General features: G+C 42.8%; 1 protein-coding gene across 8 annotated transcripts in view; it reads left to right on the top strand.

Annotated features, from left to right (window-relative positions):
• LOC139579080 (bifunctional UDP-N-acetylglucosamine 2-epimerase/N-acetylmannosamine kinase-like) overlaps positions 1-20497 on the top strand; it is a 42255-nt gene that overhangs the window by 8752 nt on the left and 13006 nt on the right. For 3 of the 8 annotated variants that reach the window (XM_071407321.1, XM_071407322.1, XM_071407320.1), the window contains 8 exons: positions 11751-11962; positions 12705-12951; positions 13365-13572; positions 14501-14653; positions 15145-15357; positions 15717-15804; positions 17179-17392; positions 20292-20421. In XM_071407321.1, coding sequence (XP_071263422.1) covers positions 11769-11962; positions 12705-12951; positions 13365-13572; positions 14501-14653; positions 15145-15357; positions 15717-15804; positions 17179-17392; positions 20292-20421 — 1447 coding nt within the window. In that variant the 5' untranslated portion in view covers positions 11751-11768. Of the gene's footprint in view, positions 1-1055; positions 1247-4998; positions 5128-11750; positions 11963-12005; positions 12073-12133; positions 12348-12704; positions 12952-13364; positions 13573-14500; positions 14654-15144; positions 15358-15716; positions 15805-17178; positions 17393-20291; positions 20422-20497 lie in introns of those variants that run through there. The other 5 variants (XM_071407317.1, XM_071407319.1, XM_071407318.1 and 2 more) reach the window with 5 other exon arrangements.

Below are 20497 nucleotides of genomic sequence, written 5' to 3'. Positions count from 1 at the left end.
CTTATCTACAGTAGTAGTGATGGGGGAAATTCATAGCTACGTATCGCAATATTACGTTGGCCGATACTATATCGATACTTTGACTCAAAGTATCGAATTGTAAAAATATGTTTGTTGTTGCTAGGTAGCCTTTGCTAGCGCTGGTTGGCTGTACCTGTGCCAAAACTCCAGTATTCATCCTGTAGTTTGTTCTCCAGCTTTTTAAATAGTGAGCCAACATGTTTTTAGTAGGGATGCACGATATATCGGTGAGCAGTTCACACCCAGTAAGTGTATGTCGTGAATCGCCCATAGATTTGTCCATATCGCCCAGCGCTAAGCTAGGTCTACTACTTCAAAGGATGGCTGATCAAGTGATTATCTAAGACAAATATTGGGCCTGCCACTCCAAGGAACTGGAAAGGCTGACAAATGATGCCAAACAAAATAAAAACATGTTTGACTCCATCACAATGAAAAGCTTTGAGTAGGAAGAAGTGTTCTAGAAATGTTTGCGAAATGGTTTGAGAGCATATCTATGGCCACCATCGTTAAAGAGATGGGCTCTTGCAGTGTTGTCAAGAAACCCTTTGGTCTATAATTCACTGCTGATGTGTTGATACTGACATACTTATTGATAAGGAAGGGGGAAATGATGGTCATTGATTCCCAGACCTATGGTTGTCACGGTACCAGTATTGCAATACCACAAATCATGATGCTTGATTTTCCATGACAACAAAGAACACGACTGAACTCTTGTCCTTAAAAACCTGCTGTTTTAAAATATTGTGTGACCGGCCTTTTAGCTTGGGGGTGACAACGGGGTGTGACAACAGAAAGCTGGGTTTGCAACATTAGGGGGGAAAAGACTTCGCTTCATTATCAATATATGGTTATAGGCCTCACATTTCCTATTAATCATTGATTTATCTGGGTTGAGATCATGGTCTGTAACATGTTGGGCCCTGGCTGTAAGAGGCATCGATGCAGGAAGCTTCAACCGTTCCTTCTCGCCCAGCAGCCAATCAGGGCTCTCTTGAGTCGGATGAGGGAAGCCCCTCCTCCCCTCTACTCTCTCTCGACAGGCTGCTGCTGCTTTGTCGGGCTAGGAGGAAGACTATCCTTTTTACAGTGAGCCTTTCAAATGATCCGAAGGGAAGGGAAGAGACTAAATAAAGGGGGAGAGAAGGATGGAGAGAGGGAGAGGAGTGGATCACGGAGTGGGCTGACCATGCGTCCAGGGCCTATAGCCAGAAACCCTCATGTGAGTCAAGGTGACTTTTATTCTATTTTCTCCCTCCTTGCCTGCTGCTGCTCCCCTCATCGCTAGGAAGCAGCCCTGGTCTTGTGACACTTCATTGGAAACAAGGGCAGTGTGTGTCAGAGGGAGGGGGGATTCTGGCTCGGAAGGCTGCGTTTTAGACAGGCAGACCCATTCTGACGATATATTTGTTTCTTATGACCAATCGCATCAGCTCTTTTTTTCAAAGCTGATCTGTTTGGTCATTAGACCAATTTGTGAAAAGACGATCAGAATTGGGCTGCCTATGTAAGCGCAGCCTAAGAACTGACCCAGTGCAGGGAGGAAAATGCCTGGCTAGTATGTTAGCTTTTCAGTGAGACAGCCTGTAGACTAGGCCGGATATGTGTCCGTGAAGAAATGTAGTGTGTGTGTGTGTGTGTGTGACAGAGGGAGAGGGATGCAGAGAAGGGAGGGGCTGATGAGAGACCGAGGAGTGGATGGATTGTTGTGATGAATGCATGGACTATCTGTTATAAATGCCTGGACTGACCATTTTTTTCCTCTATTGTTGTTATTCAACAAACCAAAGGATAAAGATTTAATTTCATGTTGCAGTTGAATGGGATTTTCTCATGCCTCTTGTACGACTGTGTGGGTAGTTGGCCGATGTTTGTTCATTGAAAAATGCGACGGTTTCTCTTCTGGTTGTTTGTGTAGCCGAATCATTTTTAATACTTCTTAAATGGCTTTGAGAATATGTGAATGCGACATGTTCAACTGGGACACCGTGTCTTTCATCACTCCACATGTCATTGAATAAAATGTGTTTGTTTCCAAGATTACATACTACAATGTTCGGCTGTAGGCTAATACATTGATGAGGCCAAACTTTGACTCCTTATGTTAAGAATGTCACAACATTTGGGTCACTAGCTATATCTTTTTATGATGGTCAGAGCGGTTCACCGGCTATACCTTGATATCCCAGGTTTATTGGGGAAAGGTCAGCTAGGTGTTTCAAGTATTTGTGGTCGTCTTGGATGCTGTGACGATGCCTGAATGTAGGCCCACTGTCTTAATCCTGTACTACATTAGTTATTTTGTTTAACAGGGTGTCATCGAAAGCTTTTATGAGAAGCCTCAAAACTGTACTGTGGTGAGCAGCCTTGGTTTTTAGCCTGTCCTAGATTTAAAAAAATAATTTCCAGTGGAGAAGGCTTAATCGTGGGTCTGTGGAAACCGAACTTAAATCTCAGTTTACATTTGATTTATTATCATCTGCTCCGAAGTTGATTACTTCAGGACCAAGTCTGGCACAGTCTGGTGGTAAACCACCTCCAGGAAGGTCCAGGCTGGGTTATTTGTTTGACGCGTCTGTCAATATTAGCCTGTAGTTCACTAACTTTTACAGTCTTGTTCTTTTGGCAGCAGTTGTTTTAGGAGTCTGTTTGCCTGGGCGTTGGTAGAGCTGCGTTTGTACACTGCCGCTCTGCTGCTAGTTAATTATTACTTTTCAGCTAGTGGAAGACCTCTCAATGTTCTCTAGTCTTAGTTCTGTTGAAGGGGTGATTCGTTTGTAACAATACAAATCGAATCAAATTTTATTGGTCACATACACATGGTTAGCCGATGTTATTGCGAGTAGCGAAATGCTTGTGCTTCTAGTTCCGACAGTGCAGCAATATCTAACAAGGAATCTAACAATTCCACAACTACCTAATACACATGCATCAAAGTAAAGGAATGGAATAAGAATATGTACATATAAATATATGGATGAGCCATGACCGAGCAGCATGCAATAGATGGTATAATATACAGTGTATATACATATGAGATGAGTAATGCAAGATATGTAAACATTATTAAAGTGGCATTATTGAAGTGACTAGTGATCCATTTATTAAAGTGGCCAATGATTTCAAGTCTGTATGTAGGCAGCAGCCTCTAATGTGCTAGTGATGGCTGTTTAACAGTCTGATGGCCTGGAGATGGAAGCTATTTTTCAGTCTCTCGGTCCCAGCTTTGATGCACCAGTACTGACCTCGCCTTCTGGATGGTATCGGAATGAACAGGCAGTGGCTCGGGTGGTTGTTGTCCTTGATCTTTTTGGCCTTCCTGTGACATCGGGTGCTGTAGGTGTCCTGGAGGGCAGGTAGTTTGCCCCCGGTGATGTGTTGTGCAGACCGCACCACCCTCTGGAGAGCCCTGTGGTTGTGGGCGGTGCAGTTGCCATACCAGGCGGTGATGCAGCCCGACAGGATGATCTCAATGGTGCGTCTGTAAAAGTTTTAGGTGCCTAGACAAATTTCTTCAGCCTCCTGAGGTTGAAGAGGCGCTGTTGCGCCTCCTTCACCACACTGTCTGTGTGGGTGGACAATTTCAGTTTGTCCGTGATGTGTACGCCCAGGAACTTAAAAACTTTCCACCTTCTCCACTGCTGCCCCGTCGATGTGGATAGGGGGTGCTCCCTCTGCTGTTTCCTGAAGTCCAAGATCATCTCCTTTGTTTTGTTGATCATTTCAGGGGTTAGCCTATACTGTGTAAATATTCACCTAGGAACAATCTTGATGTGTTATCAGTTCTGACTTTAAAAAAGAAAAATTGTTTGGTCTTCTGTTGAATTTGATTTTAGCGTTTGACCAATCTTGAATACACAGCATAGGCTAGAGTAGGCTATATCAATACTTTTCTTAATTGAGATACCACTGAAGTAGATTCATAATACGTTCAGAAACATTCTGTAATCAGGACGGCTTACAGAGTATGAAATGTTTTATTGACAAAGACAAGCAGAGACATGACAGGCGTCAAAGCAGGCAGCCATGACAGGGCACCCGGGAGAAAAGTACTAGACATCTGAAGTACATTTTCTCAAAGCTTTACTTCCTTGTTAATCTATTTTTATACCTGAGAAAGTATTTTTTTTTCAAAGGCCCATTGGATGTCACTGTCCATTTTGAGCTTACAAACAAAACACACAGAAGCATATTTATATACAGTGTATTCAGACTAGTATTACTATTTATATTTTTAACTACTTTTATTTCACTACATTCCTTAAGAAAATATTTTCCTCGACACCCAAAAGTACTCGTTACATTTTGAATGCTGAGCAGGACAGGAAAATGGTCCACTTCACATACATTTCAAGAGAACATCCCTGGTCACCCCTACTGCCTCTGATCTGGCGGACTCAGTAAACATACATGCTTCATTTGTAAATGATGTCTGAATGTTGGTGTGACCGTGGCTATCCGTAAATAAAAACAACAAACCAAGAAAATGGTGCCGCCTGGTTTGCTTAATATAAGGAATTTTGAAATTATTTCTACTTTTAACTTTTGATAATTAAGTATATTTTAGCAATTACATTTACTTTTGATACTTAAGTATATTTTAAACCAAGTACTTTGACTTTAACTTAAGTAGAATTTTACTGGGTGACTTTTACCTTCATAGAAAATGACTCAAGTATCTTTACTTTTACTCAAGCGTGACAATTGGGTGCTTTTTCCACCAATGGTTGAGAATGACAAATCATTGTGGTTGGTTCGCTAAATGTCTATTGCAAATCCCTATGACCCCACCTCTCTCTAACCCTTTATTACATGCAATGGCAGCGGGGGCACTAAACTCTGACCTATGACTTTTCCGGACCCGTCACTGTGCACCTTCAACATCATAGCTGTGATTGGTTGTCATAAGTTGCAGCCAATGATTGTGGAGATAATTGTCAGACTGTGCCCTTCCATATCAGAACGGGTGTCTGTCCATGAGGACAGGACTATATAAGGTTAGTATTTGTTTATTAATTAGTTTTGCGATTTTGTTTTTTTACCACTTTTTGGGGGAGGGGGTCTGTTTTCATGCAACAGTGCCTGCATAACAGGAGAAACCATGTGAGTATTGTCCTGCATGGAGATACAATACGAGGTGTTACTGTTGTAGTGTAGATGAGAGTAGCCCAGGGTCCATATTCATAGTTAGTGGCTTTTTTAGATTATGATGAATGTACAGGGGGGGTTCTGATCCGAGATCAGGACTCCTACTCCTAGACGCTTTGTGAAAACAGCCCCAGGTCAGAGTTGTTGTAGTCGGATCAGAGGAATATACTACAAAGCTGGCTAACTTGGTGATCCTGCTAACTTGGATAACAATCGAATCAGTCCGTACCAATTTCAAGCATATATTCCTAAATAATGTGAAGTTATTTCTGAACATTTAAGTTAGCTAGCTGGCTAACTTATTGATCCTGCTTCGTGACATTCCCCTCTAGATAGTAGTAGTCCCGATCAGAGTTGTTGATAGAAGTAGCCTTGTAGGTTGAACAACAACAGATCACCAGGCATAGTTAATTGACACAGCAGACCATAGCCCTATACTATGAATCTGGTTTGAGGAGTTAGTGAGGAAACTTTGGTCAACTCTGAGGGCAACTCACAAACGTCTCACCTTTTTAGCCAGGTACATTTCTTTGGCAACGAATCCTTCAGAATAAAGCTGCTCCGAGGCAGGCTAACTCCATTTATCCTGAATGAAGTGTGTCTGCTGCAAGTTGAGGACCAATGAAATCAGATTCCCTCCCTCTCGCATAGATTGTCATCATCCCTTTCATTTGAGGAAGACGGGCCTAAAACTAACTCGTTGTATACCAGTCACTGTGGCAGGTAGATAAAAAATTAAATAAAAATAATCTACCAGCCACTCGTTTAAAAATATATAATTTACCAGCCCAAATATTTTTTTGCCATAATTACACAAAGGAACAGTCTAACTGCATTTGCAGTGATGATAGCTCCAGTAATTCCTGATTTAGTTAGATCATATTTTTTTTTTTTGTATAATCCATTATTTCCTTTTATGATCTTATTATTTTTCTCTCTTGGCACGCGCAACTTCGTTCCCCATTGAACTGGCCAAAAGCCTTATCAAATTTCATCAGTTCCCAGTAACTTCCAAATGTATTCATAACACACGCACAGTTCCAATATTTATCAATAATTCCTGCTACTTCCTTCTTAAATACTCTCTAGTAAAGTCTTATTCAGTTTCCAGTAACCTTTTCACTTTTTTTTGCTGACAAACCATGCGTATGTATCGTTATGAAATCCCTTTATGGTCTATTGAAGTCGATGGTTCAATTGAGACCGTATCAACCTTGTCAGCCTTATCTCCAGATATCAGACATCAATACGGGACTATATAGATAAGTCTTTAGTACTCCATGTAAACATACTCTTATATGGGTTCTTATGTCTCCAAATATCTCAAACCTTAAACACAATTTCTTATCTCACAATCAGAGTTGCTATTCTTAGGAGGCCATCTATCTCGATGATCATGTCATGCTGTATTAAAATCTCCACCCTCATATTACTTTGGCCAAGGGAAATGTTGACAATTTTACTTATTGTCCTCTCAATGTCTCTAAATAAAATAGATACTCGACTTGTAATTGGTAGCACAAGTATTCACCACAATGAATTGAATGTGGTTGACATCTACCAATGGCATAATCCATGTCCCTGCGTTGTCTGCTTCCTCAGTGTATGATCCTTAAAGTAGATTTTTAGAAGAGTGACACTGACTGGTACTAAATGAAAGCCAAATATCATTACCCCACTTCCAAAACACCGTATCTGTGGAACAGGCATGAGTTTCTTGAATTAAATAAGTCGGCAATTACCTTTTACAATACAAAAATAAAGACAAAAAAATATATATATATTTACTATCACTATATGAAGAATAATTTTTATTCGTTTTTCACCTTTTTATTTAACTAGGCAAGTTATTTACAATGACCGCCTACCTCGGCAAACCCTAACCTAGATGATGCTTGTAACGTCCTGACCAGAGTTATTATGTGTTTTGCTTGTTTAGTGTTGGTCAGGACGTGAGCTGGGTGGGAATTCTATGTTGTGTGTCTAGTTTGTCTGTTTCTATGTCCAGCCTAATATGGTTCTCAATCAGAGGCAGATGGTAATCGTTGTCCCTGATTGAGAATCATATATACAGTGGGGAGAACAAGTATTTGATACACTGCCGATTTTGCAGGTTTTCCTACTTACAAGGCATGTAGAGGTCTGTCATTTTTATCATAGGTACACTTCAACTGTGAGAGACGGAATCTAAAACAAAAATCCAGAAAATCACATTGTATGATTTTTAAATAATTAATTTGCATTTTATTGCATGACATAAGTATTTGATCACCTACCAACCAGTAAGAATTCCGGCTCTCACAGACCTGTTAGTTTTTCTTTAAGAAGCCCTCCTGTTCTCCACTCATTACCTGTATTAACTGCACCTGTTTGAACTCGTTACCTGTATAAAAGACACCTGTCCACACACTCAACCAAACAGATTCCAACCTCTCCACAATGGCCAAGACCAGAGAGCTGTGTAAGGACATCAGGGATAAAATTGTAGACCTGCACAAGGCTGGGATGGGCTACAGGACAATAGGCAAGCAGCTTGGTGAGAAGGAAACAACTGTTGGCGCAATTATTAGAAAATGGAAGAAGTTCAAGATGACGGTCAATCACCCTCGGTCTGGGGCTCCATGCAAGATTTCACCTCGTGGGGCATCAATGATCATGAGGAAGGTGAGGGATCAGCCCAGAACTACACGGCAGGACCTGGTCAATGACCTGAAGAGAGCTGGGACCACAGTCTCAAAGAAAACCATTAGTAACACACTACGCCGTCATGGATTAAAATCCTGCAGCGCACGCAAGGTCCCCCTGCTTAAGCCAGTGCATGTCCAGGCCCGTCTGAAGTTTGCCAATGACCATCTGGATGATCCAGAGGAGGAATGGGAGAAGGTCATGTGGTCTGATGAGACAAAAATAGAGCTTTTTGGTCTAACTCCACTCGCCGTGTTTGGAGGAAGAAGAAGTATGAGTACAACCCCAAGAACACCATCCCAACCGTGAAGCATGGAGGTGGAAACATCATTCTTTGGGGATGCTTTTCTGCAAGGGACAGGACGACTGCACCGTATTGAGGGGAGGATGGATGGGGCCATGTATCGCGAGATCTTGGCCAACAACCTCCTTCCCTCAGTAAGAGCATTGAAGATGGGTCGTGGCTGGGTCTTCCAGCATGACAACGACACGAAGCACACAGCCATGGCAACTAAGGAGTGGCTCCGTAAGAAGCATCTCAAGGTCCTGGAGTGGCCTAGCCAGTCTCCAGACCTGAACCCAATAGAAAATCTTTGGAGGGAGCTGAAAGTCCGTATTGCCCAGCGACAGCCCCGAAACCTGAAGGATCTGGAGAAGATCTGTAGGGAGGAGTGGGCCAAAATCCCTGCTGCAGTGTGTGCAAACCTAGTCAAGAACTACAGGAAACTTATGATCTCTGTAATTGCAAACAAAGGTTTCTGTACCAAATATTAAGTTCTGCTTTTCTGATGTATCAAATACTTATGTCATGCAATAAAATGCAAATTAATTACTTAAAAATCATACAATGTGATTTTCTGGATTTTTGTTTTAGATTCCGTCTCTCATAGTTGAAGTGTACCTATGATAAAAATTACAGACCTCTACATGCTTTGTAAGTAGGAAAACCTGCAAAATCGGCAGTGTATCAAATACTTGTTCTCCCCACTGTAGGAGGCTTGTTTTGTGTTGGGATTTGGTGGGTGTATGTTTCCTGTCTCTGTGGTTGTCTGCACCAGATAGGTCTGTCTCGGTTTTTGCACATTTTGTTATTTTGTATGTTGTTTGTAGTGTTTCACTTGTTCTTTTATTAAACATGTTGAACACTAGCCGCGCTGCACTTTGGTCCTCTCCTTCACCTATGGAAGAAAGCCGTTAGAATGCTGGGCTAATTGTGCGCCGCCCTATGGGACTCCCAATCACGTCCGGTTGTGATACAGCCTGGAATCGAACCAGGGCCTGTAGTGACGCATCTAGCACTGAGATGCAGTGCCTTAGACCGCTGCGCCACTCGGGAGTTTTCACATGTAACGGGTTCTCACAAAATTAAACGTTCTTGCCAGTTACAAATAAAACAGTCCTTTGCACCATGCAGGTGAAAACTTTTTTTTTTATATATATTTTTTAAACCAATTGTAAGTTAAATCTGACATTTGCGCCATCATTGGTATAACAAATAGCCATCAAGCTAACATTAAGTGTCAGTGCGAATTTCTCTGCCATGAAAAACAAAGAATGCTCTTTCCTCACAAAATGAAACGTTTTACCAGTTGCAAATAAAATAACTCCTGCACCACTCACTTGATAAATCCAGTAGCCGTTAAGAAGCTAGTTGTCAGTGTGAATTTCCCTGCCATTTGACAAGCCTTCGCTCCTGCGAAGTATGTACTTTTCCCTTCCTTCCTTGCTCTCTCAATCCTCGGCCACAGACGATTCCAAGCTTCTTTATCAAATGCTGTCCATTTTGAACCTCAGGTTGTTGTTCTTGAAATAGTAATTTTTCTTTGCACTTTTCCATGTCCGATCCCTCGCTGTCCTGGAGATGAATCTCATGATCACTGGTCGTGGTGGCTGGTTGTTCTACTCATCTCTCAGCCTACGCAGGCGGTGCACCACATCCAGGGAACCTGCAACAACACTCAGCCCGGCCTCTGGGACTATTGCCCAGCAAATGTCCGTCACATTTGCTTCAATGTTCTTGTCAGATCTTTCTGCGATTCCGTAAATTCGAAGATTCCTTCTCCGACTGTACCGGTCAGTCTCGTTAACCTTTGACTCCATTTCTGTGAGTTTTCAATGTTGCTTTAGAGTATTTACTTTCTTTCTTCAGGTTAAGGATGCTGAGTTCTTTTTCACCCAAGTCCATGTTGTCATCTGCACTCTCGTTGATTTTAGCCGTGAGGATGCGGACGATGTTGTCCTGTAGCTGAACCAGTGATGGTTCGCTTCTCAGCTTCTTTGGAAGCTGCTCCTTGGTTGGGGTATTCGGGCATGAATCCCATTCACCCCCCTTTTCTACACTACAAGCATATGAATGAGTTTCAGCAATACCTCTTTTTTTTCATTGGAAGTCTCAACATCCTTTATCTCGGCAACAGCAACAGTTTGTCCTGACTCCATGCTGCTAGCTATGAAGATGTTAGCTAAACATGCTGAAACTTTTCAATAGCTAGCTAGCTTGTTCGTTTGAAATCGGCCCAAAAATATTTAAATGGCTTGAGTAATTATTCAAAATAGCTACACTGTATGGTTCTATTTTTTTTATTACAAGTGCAGCCTAAAATTATAAACTTTGAGTGAACCCTAAATTGTTCTTCAGCTAGAAATTCTATGACCTCTAATGCCGCCATCTTGAGCGCTCCCCCCCCCCCTCCTATAATGTTAGATTTAGATTTCTTTGTGGATTACCATATATGAAACAAAATGGCAGAAAATCTTTGAGAACAGCTACTGCAGCATTTATTTATCTATAAATCACAACTCGCACTTGTGCCCATACTTGACTGTTATTATACAATTCTCACACTGTAGGTTAGTGTGACCACGTGCTGTTGAATTAGACATTCTTACCCGACAATGCCAAAATCTACCCGTGTTTGGCGGGTGTTCATTTAAATATTTTATTAATCAAATGTTTTTTAAGTGTTAAATAGTCATGTTAAAGTAGCTATCACATTACACATTTAGTAATGACAGAATGCATTTGAAACTTTTGTATGACTTAATACATTTATTTTTATCAATGCTATGCTTGTGCATACCAAAGATGGCATTAACTGTACGTAATAAAAGAACACTTCAAAGAGCCTATTTCACACCATATCCTGCTGAATTTGCAAAATAACCTTTTCTTTCATTTGGATTTCAGCACAAATGAAAATGTGGCACTGACTCACCCATGGATTGATGTTTCAATGAAGAGTTCAGAGTTCGACTAGCCACGTGCGCAATGAACACGCAGTTACAAGCCCAGCTCGAGCAGGCTCGAGTAAGCTGCGGGTGCACGATCAATAGCCATAATACATATATAACCTGAGCTGGAAAGTGAAGCTGACTAGCTTTATAAAAACCTGAGGAACATCTAGCTTGCTTTGTAGTATACCCCTCAGAAGAGCCAATGAAGATTGTCAGTTATTGCTCAACCTTAAACCTAAAATCTTTAGTTAAAACAAAGCGTTCACCGCCGTTGTGGTAAAAAGCTGAAGGATGGGCCTGGCGAAATGTAGCCATTCTCAGATTCATAGATGGAGCTATGGATTCAATGACTGACCATCGATTTATACCGTTTACAAACAGAGTAAAACAAGCTTATATTCTGGGGTTCTGATGAGGTACAACAGTTGAACTTAGCTCATGAGGCATTTTATAAGTTATGTTCTTCAAGAATCAATGGGTATCATTAATTGCTAAGTCCAAAAATGGATGTAGCAACTGCAGATTCTAGCTTTAACATATATCCACCATGCCACAACAGGACGAGGAGCATCAGACCTCATTGTTTTCAGCACAGCTTCTTTTGACTGACATTCCAGCATCTCAACTCTGAACACCATCGCTTTTTCTCTGCTCACCAGGAACTGTACTATCTGAGAATGCAGAGGATGAGAGAGAAGACTGACAAGATGGAGGAGAACAAAGCCACGAGGAAGCTGCGGGTGTGCGTGGCGACGTGTAACCGGGCGGACTACTCCAAGCTGGCGCCCATCATGTTTGGCATCAAGGCCAACCCGGATGAGTTTGAGCTAGAGGTGGTGGTGCTGGGATCCCATCTCATTGATGATTATGGGTGAGTTTGAGCTAGAGGTGGTGGTGCTGGGATCCCATCTCATTGATGATTATGGATGAGTTTGAGCTAGAGGTGGTGGTGCTGGGATCCCATCTCATTGATGATTATGGGTGAGTTTGAGCTAGAGGTGGTGGTGCTGGGATCCCATCTCATTGATGATTATGGATGAGTTTGAGCTCGAGGTGGTGGTGCTGGGATCCCATCTCATTGATGATTATGGGTGAGTTTGAGCTAGAGGTGGTGGTGCTGGGATCCCATCTCATTGATGATTATGGATGAGTTTGAGCTAGAGGTGGTGGTGCTGGGATCCCATCTCATTGATGATTATGGATGAGTTTGAGCTCGAGGTGGTGGTGCTGGGATCCCATCTCATTGATGATTATGGGTGAGTTTGAGCTGAAGGTGGTGGTGCTGGAACTAGTTTTTCCCGATCCACTGAAATCACAACTATTTGCCAATGTTTTTACAATGACAGTCATTGTTTATTTGCACTCTGAGGAAAAAGTGTTAATTGAGTAATCATGTCAAGTTTTTTCTGATTGCTTAACCTGACCAGGAAAAACTCCTGTCCTAAATGAGGACCACAATGGAAATAAGTCTGAATTTGTGTTTTTATCTGTGACGATATTTTGTGTTTATTCTTCATTTCACTTAGTTGAATCAACTTGATGTGTTTTTAATTTGTCTAAAATGTATTCTTTCATGAATGAAATTATTGGTTTGACCACCTGTCCTCCTTTAGCAACACGTTCCGGATGATCGAGCAGGATGACTTTGACATCGGCTCCAAGCTGCACACCATCGTGCGTGGGGAGGACGAGGCAGCCATGGTGGAGTCAGTGGGTCTGGCGCTGGTTAAGCTGCCAGATGTTCTCCACCGCCTTCGCCCCGACATTCTGGTCGTCCACGGCGACCGCTTCGATGCCCTCGCCCTGGCAACGGCTGCCGCCCTGATGAACATTCGCATCCTGCACCTGGAGGGAGGAGAGGTGAGGGGATGGAGGAAGTGATGTCATGTATCAAAGTAGGGTATATCTGTGTTGGGAGGTGAATATAACTAGATTAAATTATTGGTTGCCTCCCTCCACTTGTAGTTACCTGGTATTTGATATAGGACGTTTTTGAACTGTCGTTTTGTGTATTTTACTTACTATTTACTCTGTAATTGCCATTTTAACTCTGTAATTACTGAGTTATTACCATAAAAAAATAACGAGGCTACCAAAAATACACAAAAGTACTGGAAACCAAAGAAGGCAACATAACAGAGATAATGATGGTCTTGGTTCAATAAAAACAACTATTTGTTCCCTAAGGGCAATAGCAGTGCTTCAGACACTCAACGAACCGCCACAGAGACAATAAACAGACTTTTACCCTGATTCCTCCTTTCCCATCCCAGGTGAGTGGCACCATCGACGACTCCATCCGCCACGCCATCTCCAAGCTGGCCCACTACCACGCCTGCTGCACCCGCACCGCCGAACAGCACCTCATCGCCATGTGTGAGGACCACACTCGCATCCTGTTGGCCGGCTGCCCCTCCTACGACAAGCTGCTGGCCGCCCATCACCGTGACGACTACATGGACATCATCAGGAACTGGCTCGGTACGTGTAGTAGTACCTATCCTTCACCCCTAAATCAGTGGCGTTCCAACTTTTTCAGCGGGGAACGCAGTTCAATGCAGTATACCAGACTAATAGCCAGGTTCCAGGGCCCAGAGTTTTTCCTGGTCAGGCAGGGAATAACAACCTCTGCTGTCAGTGTCATGCCACCAAACTAAAACAGCTACAGTTTCTGCACAGCACCAGCTTTGAACTCCTATTTGAATATGCAGAGATCTCTTGGTCGGACATAGTACTGACCTTGATGACCTAGTCCGCTACAGTTACCTGGACTGAGGACAGTGATCGCGTTTTTGTTTTAGGTTGTAGGTCATGGCCTGCCTTTACATCGCCAAGGTGACAAGGTCGCTGTGTCTTTGTCATACAGTTATAACGAACACTGGCTGACGTTACACCCAACGTGAACCCACTAGCATTTCAAACACGCACTCGTCAAATGACGCACAACACTTCAGAAACGGCATTTGAAAAGTCAGTCAGCATCCCAACAACTTGTCTTCTCGAGATACAGGTAACGTACCCTAACTTGGAGCGTGAGTAGGTGGTGCCCTGGAGTGCGTCCAAGTGACCTGATTGGTTGGAATGAGGTGGAGGCTTGAGTAAAAGGGTGATTGACAAGGCTGCAGGCCAAGCGGGTTGAAAGGGCCACCATTTTTATTACAACTTTTAGGACAGTAGGATTGGTATATATACCACTATATAGTACAGTGATCTGGTACAGTAGCTAGTACCTTCGGCGTGGAAAATGTGTTATAAGAATGTTGTTAAATCAGTTCACAGATTTATGGTGCTTTTAGCTAGTCCCTACGGGGCAGAAAGAACAGTGGTAGCGTTAAGAACAGTGGTAGCGGTAGACTGTTGACTTCCCCTTGTTCAGAAAGTACTAGAATGTTCTAAATGACATTCACAGGAGACAATGTGAAGGAGCACGACTACATCGTGGCCCTGCAGCACCCGGTCACCACCGACATAAAGAACTCCGTCAAGATCTACGAGCTGATGTTGGACGCCCTCATCACCTTCAACAAGAAAACACTCGTCCTCTTCCCCAACATAGACGCAGGTCAGTGGTGATTCTCTGTTTTTTTTTTTTTTCATCGCCCTTTCCTTATTTCTCTCCTCTTTGCCCCGTCATATTGCGCAACCACACACACACACACACACACACACACACACACACACACACACACACACACACACACACACACACACACACATCGTGGAGCTGGAGCTACAGTGTCAGCCCTCCCTTGGTCAATAGTGTGAGAAGGCTGCTCTGTTGAAGGTATCTGCTTATCTAGTTCAGCTGCAATCCTTCAGTCTGTCTCATGATTAGGGCTAGGACTGGTTTGAAGGGCATAGAACTTCCCCAGAAAGGATTAGATACCAAGTGACTAGTACTTAAAATCCAACAAAACACTACCGCAAAACATGACATGGCTAGAGTTGAATCTCCAACTGTAGACTGTGTAGGAGTCGGTGAAATTAGACATCCCACAGTCTTCTCCGTTCCGTCTTGTAACCCCTGTCCCGTCTCCTTGATGACCCCAACAGGAAGTAAGGAGATGGTGCGCGTGATGAGGAAAAAGGGCGTCGAGCAGCACCCTAACTTCCGGGCGGTGAAGCACGTGCCCTTCGAGCAGTTCATCCAGCTGGTGTGTCACGCTGGGGCCATGATCGGCAACAGCAGCTGTGGCGTCAGAGAGGCGGGGGCCTTCGGGACCCCCGTCATCAACCTGGGGTCCAGGCAGACTGGGAGAGAGACTGGTAGGTGGGTCTATTGAAGTCAATGACCATTTACCAGGTGGTCTAGAATCATGGGGTTTGTCCAAAATGGCACCCTATTCCCTATATAGTGCTTGAATATGGGCCCTGGTCAAAAGTAGTGCACTAAATGGAGAAATGGTGTGCCATTATGGAGGCAAGCGTGGCCTCCATTTGGAGCAGACTAGGGGGCCTACTTGTGGTTACCAGTGTTACTTTTTCATTATATATTTCCTGGTATAGTTCTTAATTGAAGGCTTTGCCAGTACAGTATGAGTGTTTGGCGATTGCTTTGTTGTCATTCTTCCAGTCGTCCCATTACGAATTCTTATAGGATGTTGAGCTGTATTTTCTATTCCCAGGTGAAAACGTCCTCCATGTCCGAGACGCAGACACTCAGAATAAGATCTACCATGCCCTGGAGCTGCAGTTTGGGAAGAGATACCCCTGGTAAGCATCATTACATAACCTCTAGAAAAGGGGTTATTACAGGGTTATAACAAGTTCCAACAGGGAGACACCACCCAGCGCAGAAGCAGAGAAAATGTCTAACTGGCCTCTTGGAGACAGGTCCTTTTATATCCTAATCAGAAAGCACCAAATGTTCTGGAAAGACCAGCCTCTTGGAGACAGGTCCTTTTATATCCTAATCAGAAAGCACCAAATGTTGTGGAAACACCAGCCTCTTGGAGACAGGTCCTTTATATCCTAATCAGAAAGCACCAAATGTTGTGGAAACACCAGCCTCTTGGAGACAGGTCCTTTATATCCTAATCAGAAAGCACCAAATGTTGTGGAAACACCAGCCTCTTGGAGACAGGTCCTTTTATATCCTAATCAGAAAGCACCAAATGTTGTGGAAATACAAGCCCGAGAGTCTTGTAGTCACAGAACATCATCAGTACAATACAACAGTGAATAATCAGTGTCCTTGTACATCCAGTCTGGCGTCAATCACCATCAACAGATATGACAATAATCCATAACATTCAGTATCAAGTCTAGTGACCATCATCCTGCACCTTGAGTGTCACAAATAGAACACTGGAAAGTGTGTATTACAGAAACTCTGAACTGAACTTAAAGGTCAACTGGCCCTTAGAACCAATGTATTTGGTTTTAAACGGCCTATGTGGCATCGATACGAGTCAAAATTGATTACAAAGTGTAAAATAGGATCATTTTGGTCAAAGTCAGTCTCGTCCAAAACTGAGTTTGTCACGACATACTTGGGGATGGATTGCGATCTTGCCCAGTGCCCACTAACAGAAGAGAAACAGCAGTGCTGATTGCGCTCTATCCAATCGTAGCAGCCAGACCCTCCAGACAGTGAGACGGGCCTGCCCATTACTCAGCACCTCCAGACTTGTTTACGTAAGAGAACATGTCGCCAATGTTATGTTGAAATAACCCTGGGCCCTAAGCCCTTTTATGGAGTGGCCACTTGCTGATGTGTTTGATAGTGTCAATCACTTGAGTCTGCCACTTATTTGGCCAAAATGAGAATTGAGATGATCAGAGTGCACTTGTATCCCAACTGGAACTTGTCAATATTCTTAAACCAATTCGTAAGCATAGTGTCCCCCCCACAACCTGTTTTGTAACATCATTCCCTATTAAACACTGCCGGACAGGCACACTCTGATATACCACGACTGTCAGCCAATAAGCGGCAGCATTGGCTCTGTCGGTGTTTCTTATAACTGAGATTTGGTCTAAAAGCTAAAATCCTCAATTTTTATAGTAACCATCAAAGTTGCAATTTTTCATAGAACTGAAATCTCACTAAAATTCCCCTTTTCATCCTGTGGGATCCCCCCTCAGCTCGAAGATCTACGGCGACGGGAACGCAGTGCCTCGCATCCTGAAGTTCCTGCAGACCATCGACCTTGATGAGCCGCTGCAGAAGACCTTCTGCTTCCCCCCCGTCAAGGAGTGGGACATCTCCCAGGACATCGACCACATCCTGGAGACTCAGAGCGCCCTAGCTGTCGACCTGGGGGGGACCAACCTCCGCGTGGCCATCGTCAGCATGAGGGTACGGTGATAGGGGTGGGGTTGGAGAGGGGGGTGCGTGAGGTGGGGGTTACACCGCATGTTAGATTCATTATTATTCATCTTATTAGTCGTGATTGGTTTAAACCATAAATCACCTTCCTGGTTGTACATCAGCAAAATAAACATACAGTACATTACACTATCCATCTATTCTCACACTGCCGTGTGCTTCCAAGATTTCTATCTAACCATCCATGTGTGTTCATTATCCCTCTACACCCAACTAGTTCAGGTTTGTGATGAATACCCATAACCACCAAAGATGGAACTAGAAAAGTTGCAGATAAAAAGATGATGGACAGTTGAAGTCTGAAGTTTACATACACTTAGGTTGGAGTCATTAAAACTCATTTTTCAACCACTCCACAAATTTCTTGTTAACAAACTATAGTTTTGGTCATTTTTCCAACAATTGTTTACAGATTATTTCACTGTATCACAATTCCAGTGGGTCAGAAGATTACATACACTAAGTTGACTGTGCCTTTTAAACAGCTTGGAAAATTTCAGAAAATGATGTCATGGCTTTAGAAGCTTCTGATAGGCTAATTGACATAATTTGAGTCAATTGGAGGTGTACCTGTGGATGTATTTCAAGGCCTACCTTCACATTCAGTGCCTCTTTGCTTGACATCATGGGAAAATCAAAATAAATCAGCCAAGACCTCAGAAAAAAAATTGTAGACCTCCACAAGTCTGGTTCTTCCTTGAGAGCTATTTCCAAATGCCTGAAGATACCACATTCATCTGTACAAACAATAGTACGCAAGTATAAACACCATGGGACCACGCAGCCGTCATACCGCTCAGGAAGGAGACGCGTTCTGTCTCCTAGAGATTAACGTACTTTCTCAGAACAACAGCAAAGGACCTTGTGAGGATTCTGGAGGAAACGGGTACAAAAGTATCTATATCCACAGTAAAACGAGTCCGATATCGACATAACCTGAATGGTCGCTCAGCAAAGAAGAAGCCACTGCTCTAAAACCGCCATAAAAAAGCCAGACTACGGTTTGCAACTGTACATGGGGACAAAGATCGTACTTTTTTGAGAAATGTCCTCTGGTCTGATGAAACAAAAACAGAACTGTTTGGCCATAATGGCCATCGTTATGTTTGGAGGAAAAAGGGGGAGGCTTGCAAGCCGAAGAACACCATCCCAACCGTGAAGCACGGGGGTGGCAGCATTATGTTGTGGGGGTGCTTTGCTGCAGGAGGAACTGGTGCACTTCACAAAATAGATGGCATCATGAGGCAGGAAAATTATGTGGATATATTGAAGCAACATCTCAAGACATCAGTCAGGAAGTTAAAGCTTGGTCGCAAATGGGTCTTCCAAATGGACAATGACGCCAAGCATACTTCCAAAGTTGTGGCAAAATGGTTTAAGGACAACAAAGTCAAGGTATTGGAGTGGCCATCACAAAGCCCTGACCTGAATCCCATAGAAAATTTGTGGGCAGAACTGAAAAAGCGTGAGCGAGCAAGGAGGCATACAAACCTGACTAAGTTACTCCAGCTCTGTTAGGAGGAATGGGCCAAAATTCACCCAACTTATTGTGGGAAGCTTGTAGAAGGCTCCCCGAAACGTTTGACCCAAGTTAAACAATTTAAAGACAATGCTACCAAATACTAATTGAGTGTATGTAAACTTCTGACCCACTGGGGATGTGATGAAAGAAATAAAAGCTGAAATCAATCATTCTCTCTACTATTACTCTGACATTTCACATTCTTAAAATAAAGTGGTGATCCTAACTGACCTAAGACCGGGAATTTTTACAAGGATTAAATGTCAGGAATTGTGAAAAACTGAGTTTAAATGTATTTGGCTAAGGTGTATGTACACTTCCGACTTCAACTGTACCATACCAAGGTGGCGTGATGTACAATCTGTTCTAGACCTACGCATATTTAGTGACGTTGCACTTCTCATGGAATAAGCCCGAGGCCTGTACCATTTCTAGCCTTTTTTACCCTGACCCACCTTCCTCTTATCAAGCCATGAACTGTCCCTCTCCATCTTTTGGAGGATGCCGCTTTCAAAGACTTGGCCTCTATTGGTTGACCTAACTATAGCTAGGCTACTCATGATGTATTGCTTGTTTATTTCTTGCTTTTGAAGTGGTTTCAGGTGATGAAAGCGCTATAGAAATGTCATTTGTTATTTGTCCCGGGCATGTGTATTGTCTAAAACTTATTTTCGTCGGTGAGTAAGTTGGAGTTGAACACAAATGTCAACAGTGAGAAGTCATCTTCTAACCATTAGTTCTGAAGTTGGAGATTAGAATGTCAACAGTCAACCGATCATTCTTTAGCCTAACGGAAGTCGTCTTAAACACACATTTTTATTTTTTATTTTTATTTGATTAGGCCCCATTTTGATTTGACTTTACGTGAGAACCACCATGAGCATCTGCTGCTCAGATGAAAGTTGCTGTCAGTTATAGCATTCTACTGATTAAATCCCTGACGTCAGACAAGCACTGACTTGTCAACCAAGCACATTGTGTTGTCCATTGCTTGTGTGGCCTTCCTTATCAAATAATGTACCAAATGTACTTATGGGTTGATTGTGTTGAACAAGTGGATTGATATGCATGAAATATATTTGTGGGCAACAATTTAAAACTTTGGTTCTCTGTGACTCAGTTGGTAGAGCAAGGCACTTGTATGGTTGTGGGTTCGAGCTCTGCTTTGGCCACCAATAGTGATGCATACAAGGATGACTAAGTCGCTTCGGATAAAATTGTCTCCTAAATGGCGTATACTTTCTTATTTTATATATGGGCAACAATTAAATAACATTTCATTTTTAAAGAACATTTTATTTGAAATATTATTGTATTGGTCTGATTTATACGTATTTTTAATTGTAGGGTAAGATAGTGAAGAAGTACACCCAGGCGAACCCCAAAACTTACGAGACGAGGATGGAGCTGATACTGAAGATGTGTACGGAGGCAGTCATTGATGCTGTTCATCTCAACTGCCGGATTCTGGGAGTGGGTATGTGGTTTTCTCTCCTTCATGAAATGTCCCTTTTTATGTTTCGATTTGCACTTGAATTTGGCAACATTTTCTT

The sequence above is a fragment of the Salvelinus alpinus genome, chromosome 6 (assembly GCF_045679555.1).
Source record: "Salvelinus alpinus chromosome 6, SLU_Salpinus.1, whole genome shotgun sequence".
Classification (NCBI taxonomy): Eukaryota; Metazoa; Chordata; class Actinopteri; order Salmoniformes; family Salmonidae; genus Salvelinus; species Salvelinus alpinus.
Note: the sequence above shows the minus strand (reverse complement) of the source record. Positions and strands in the feature narration are given on the sequence as shown.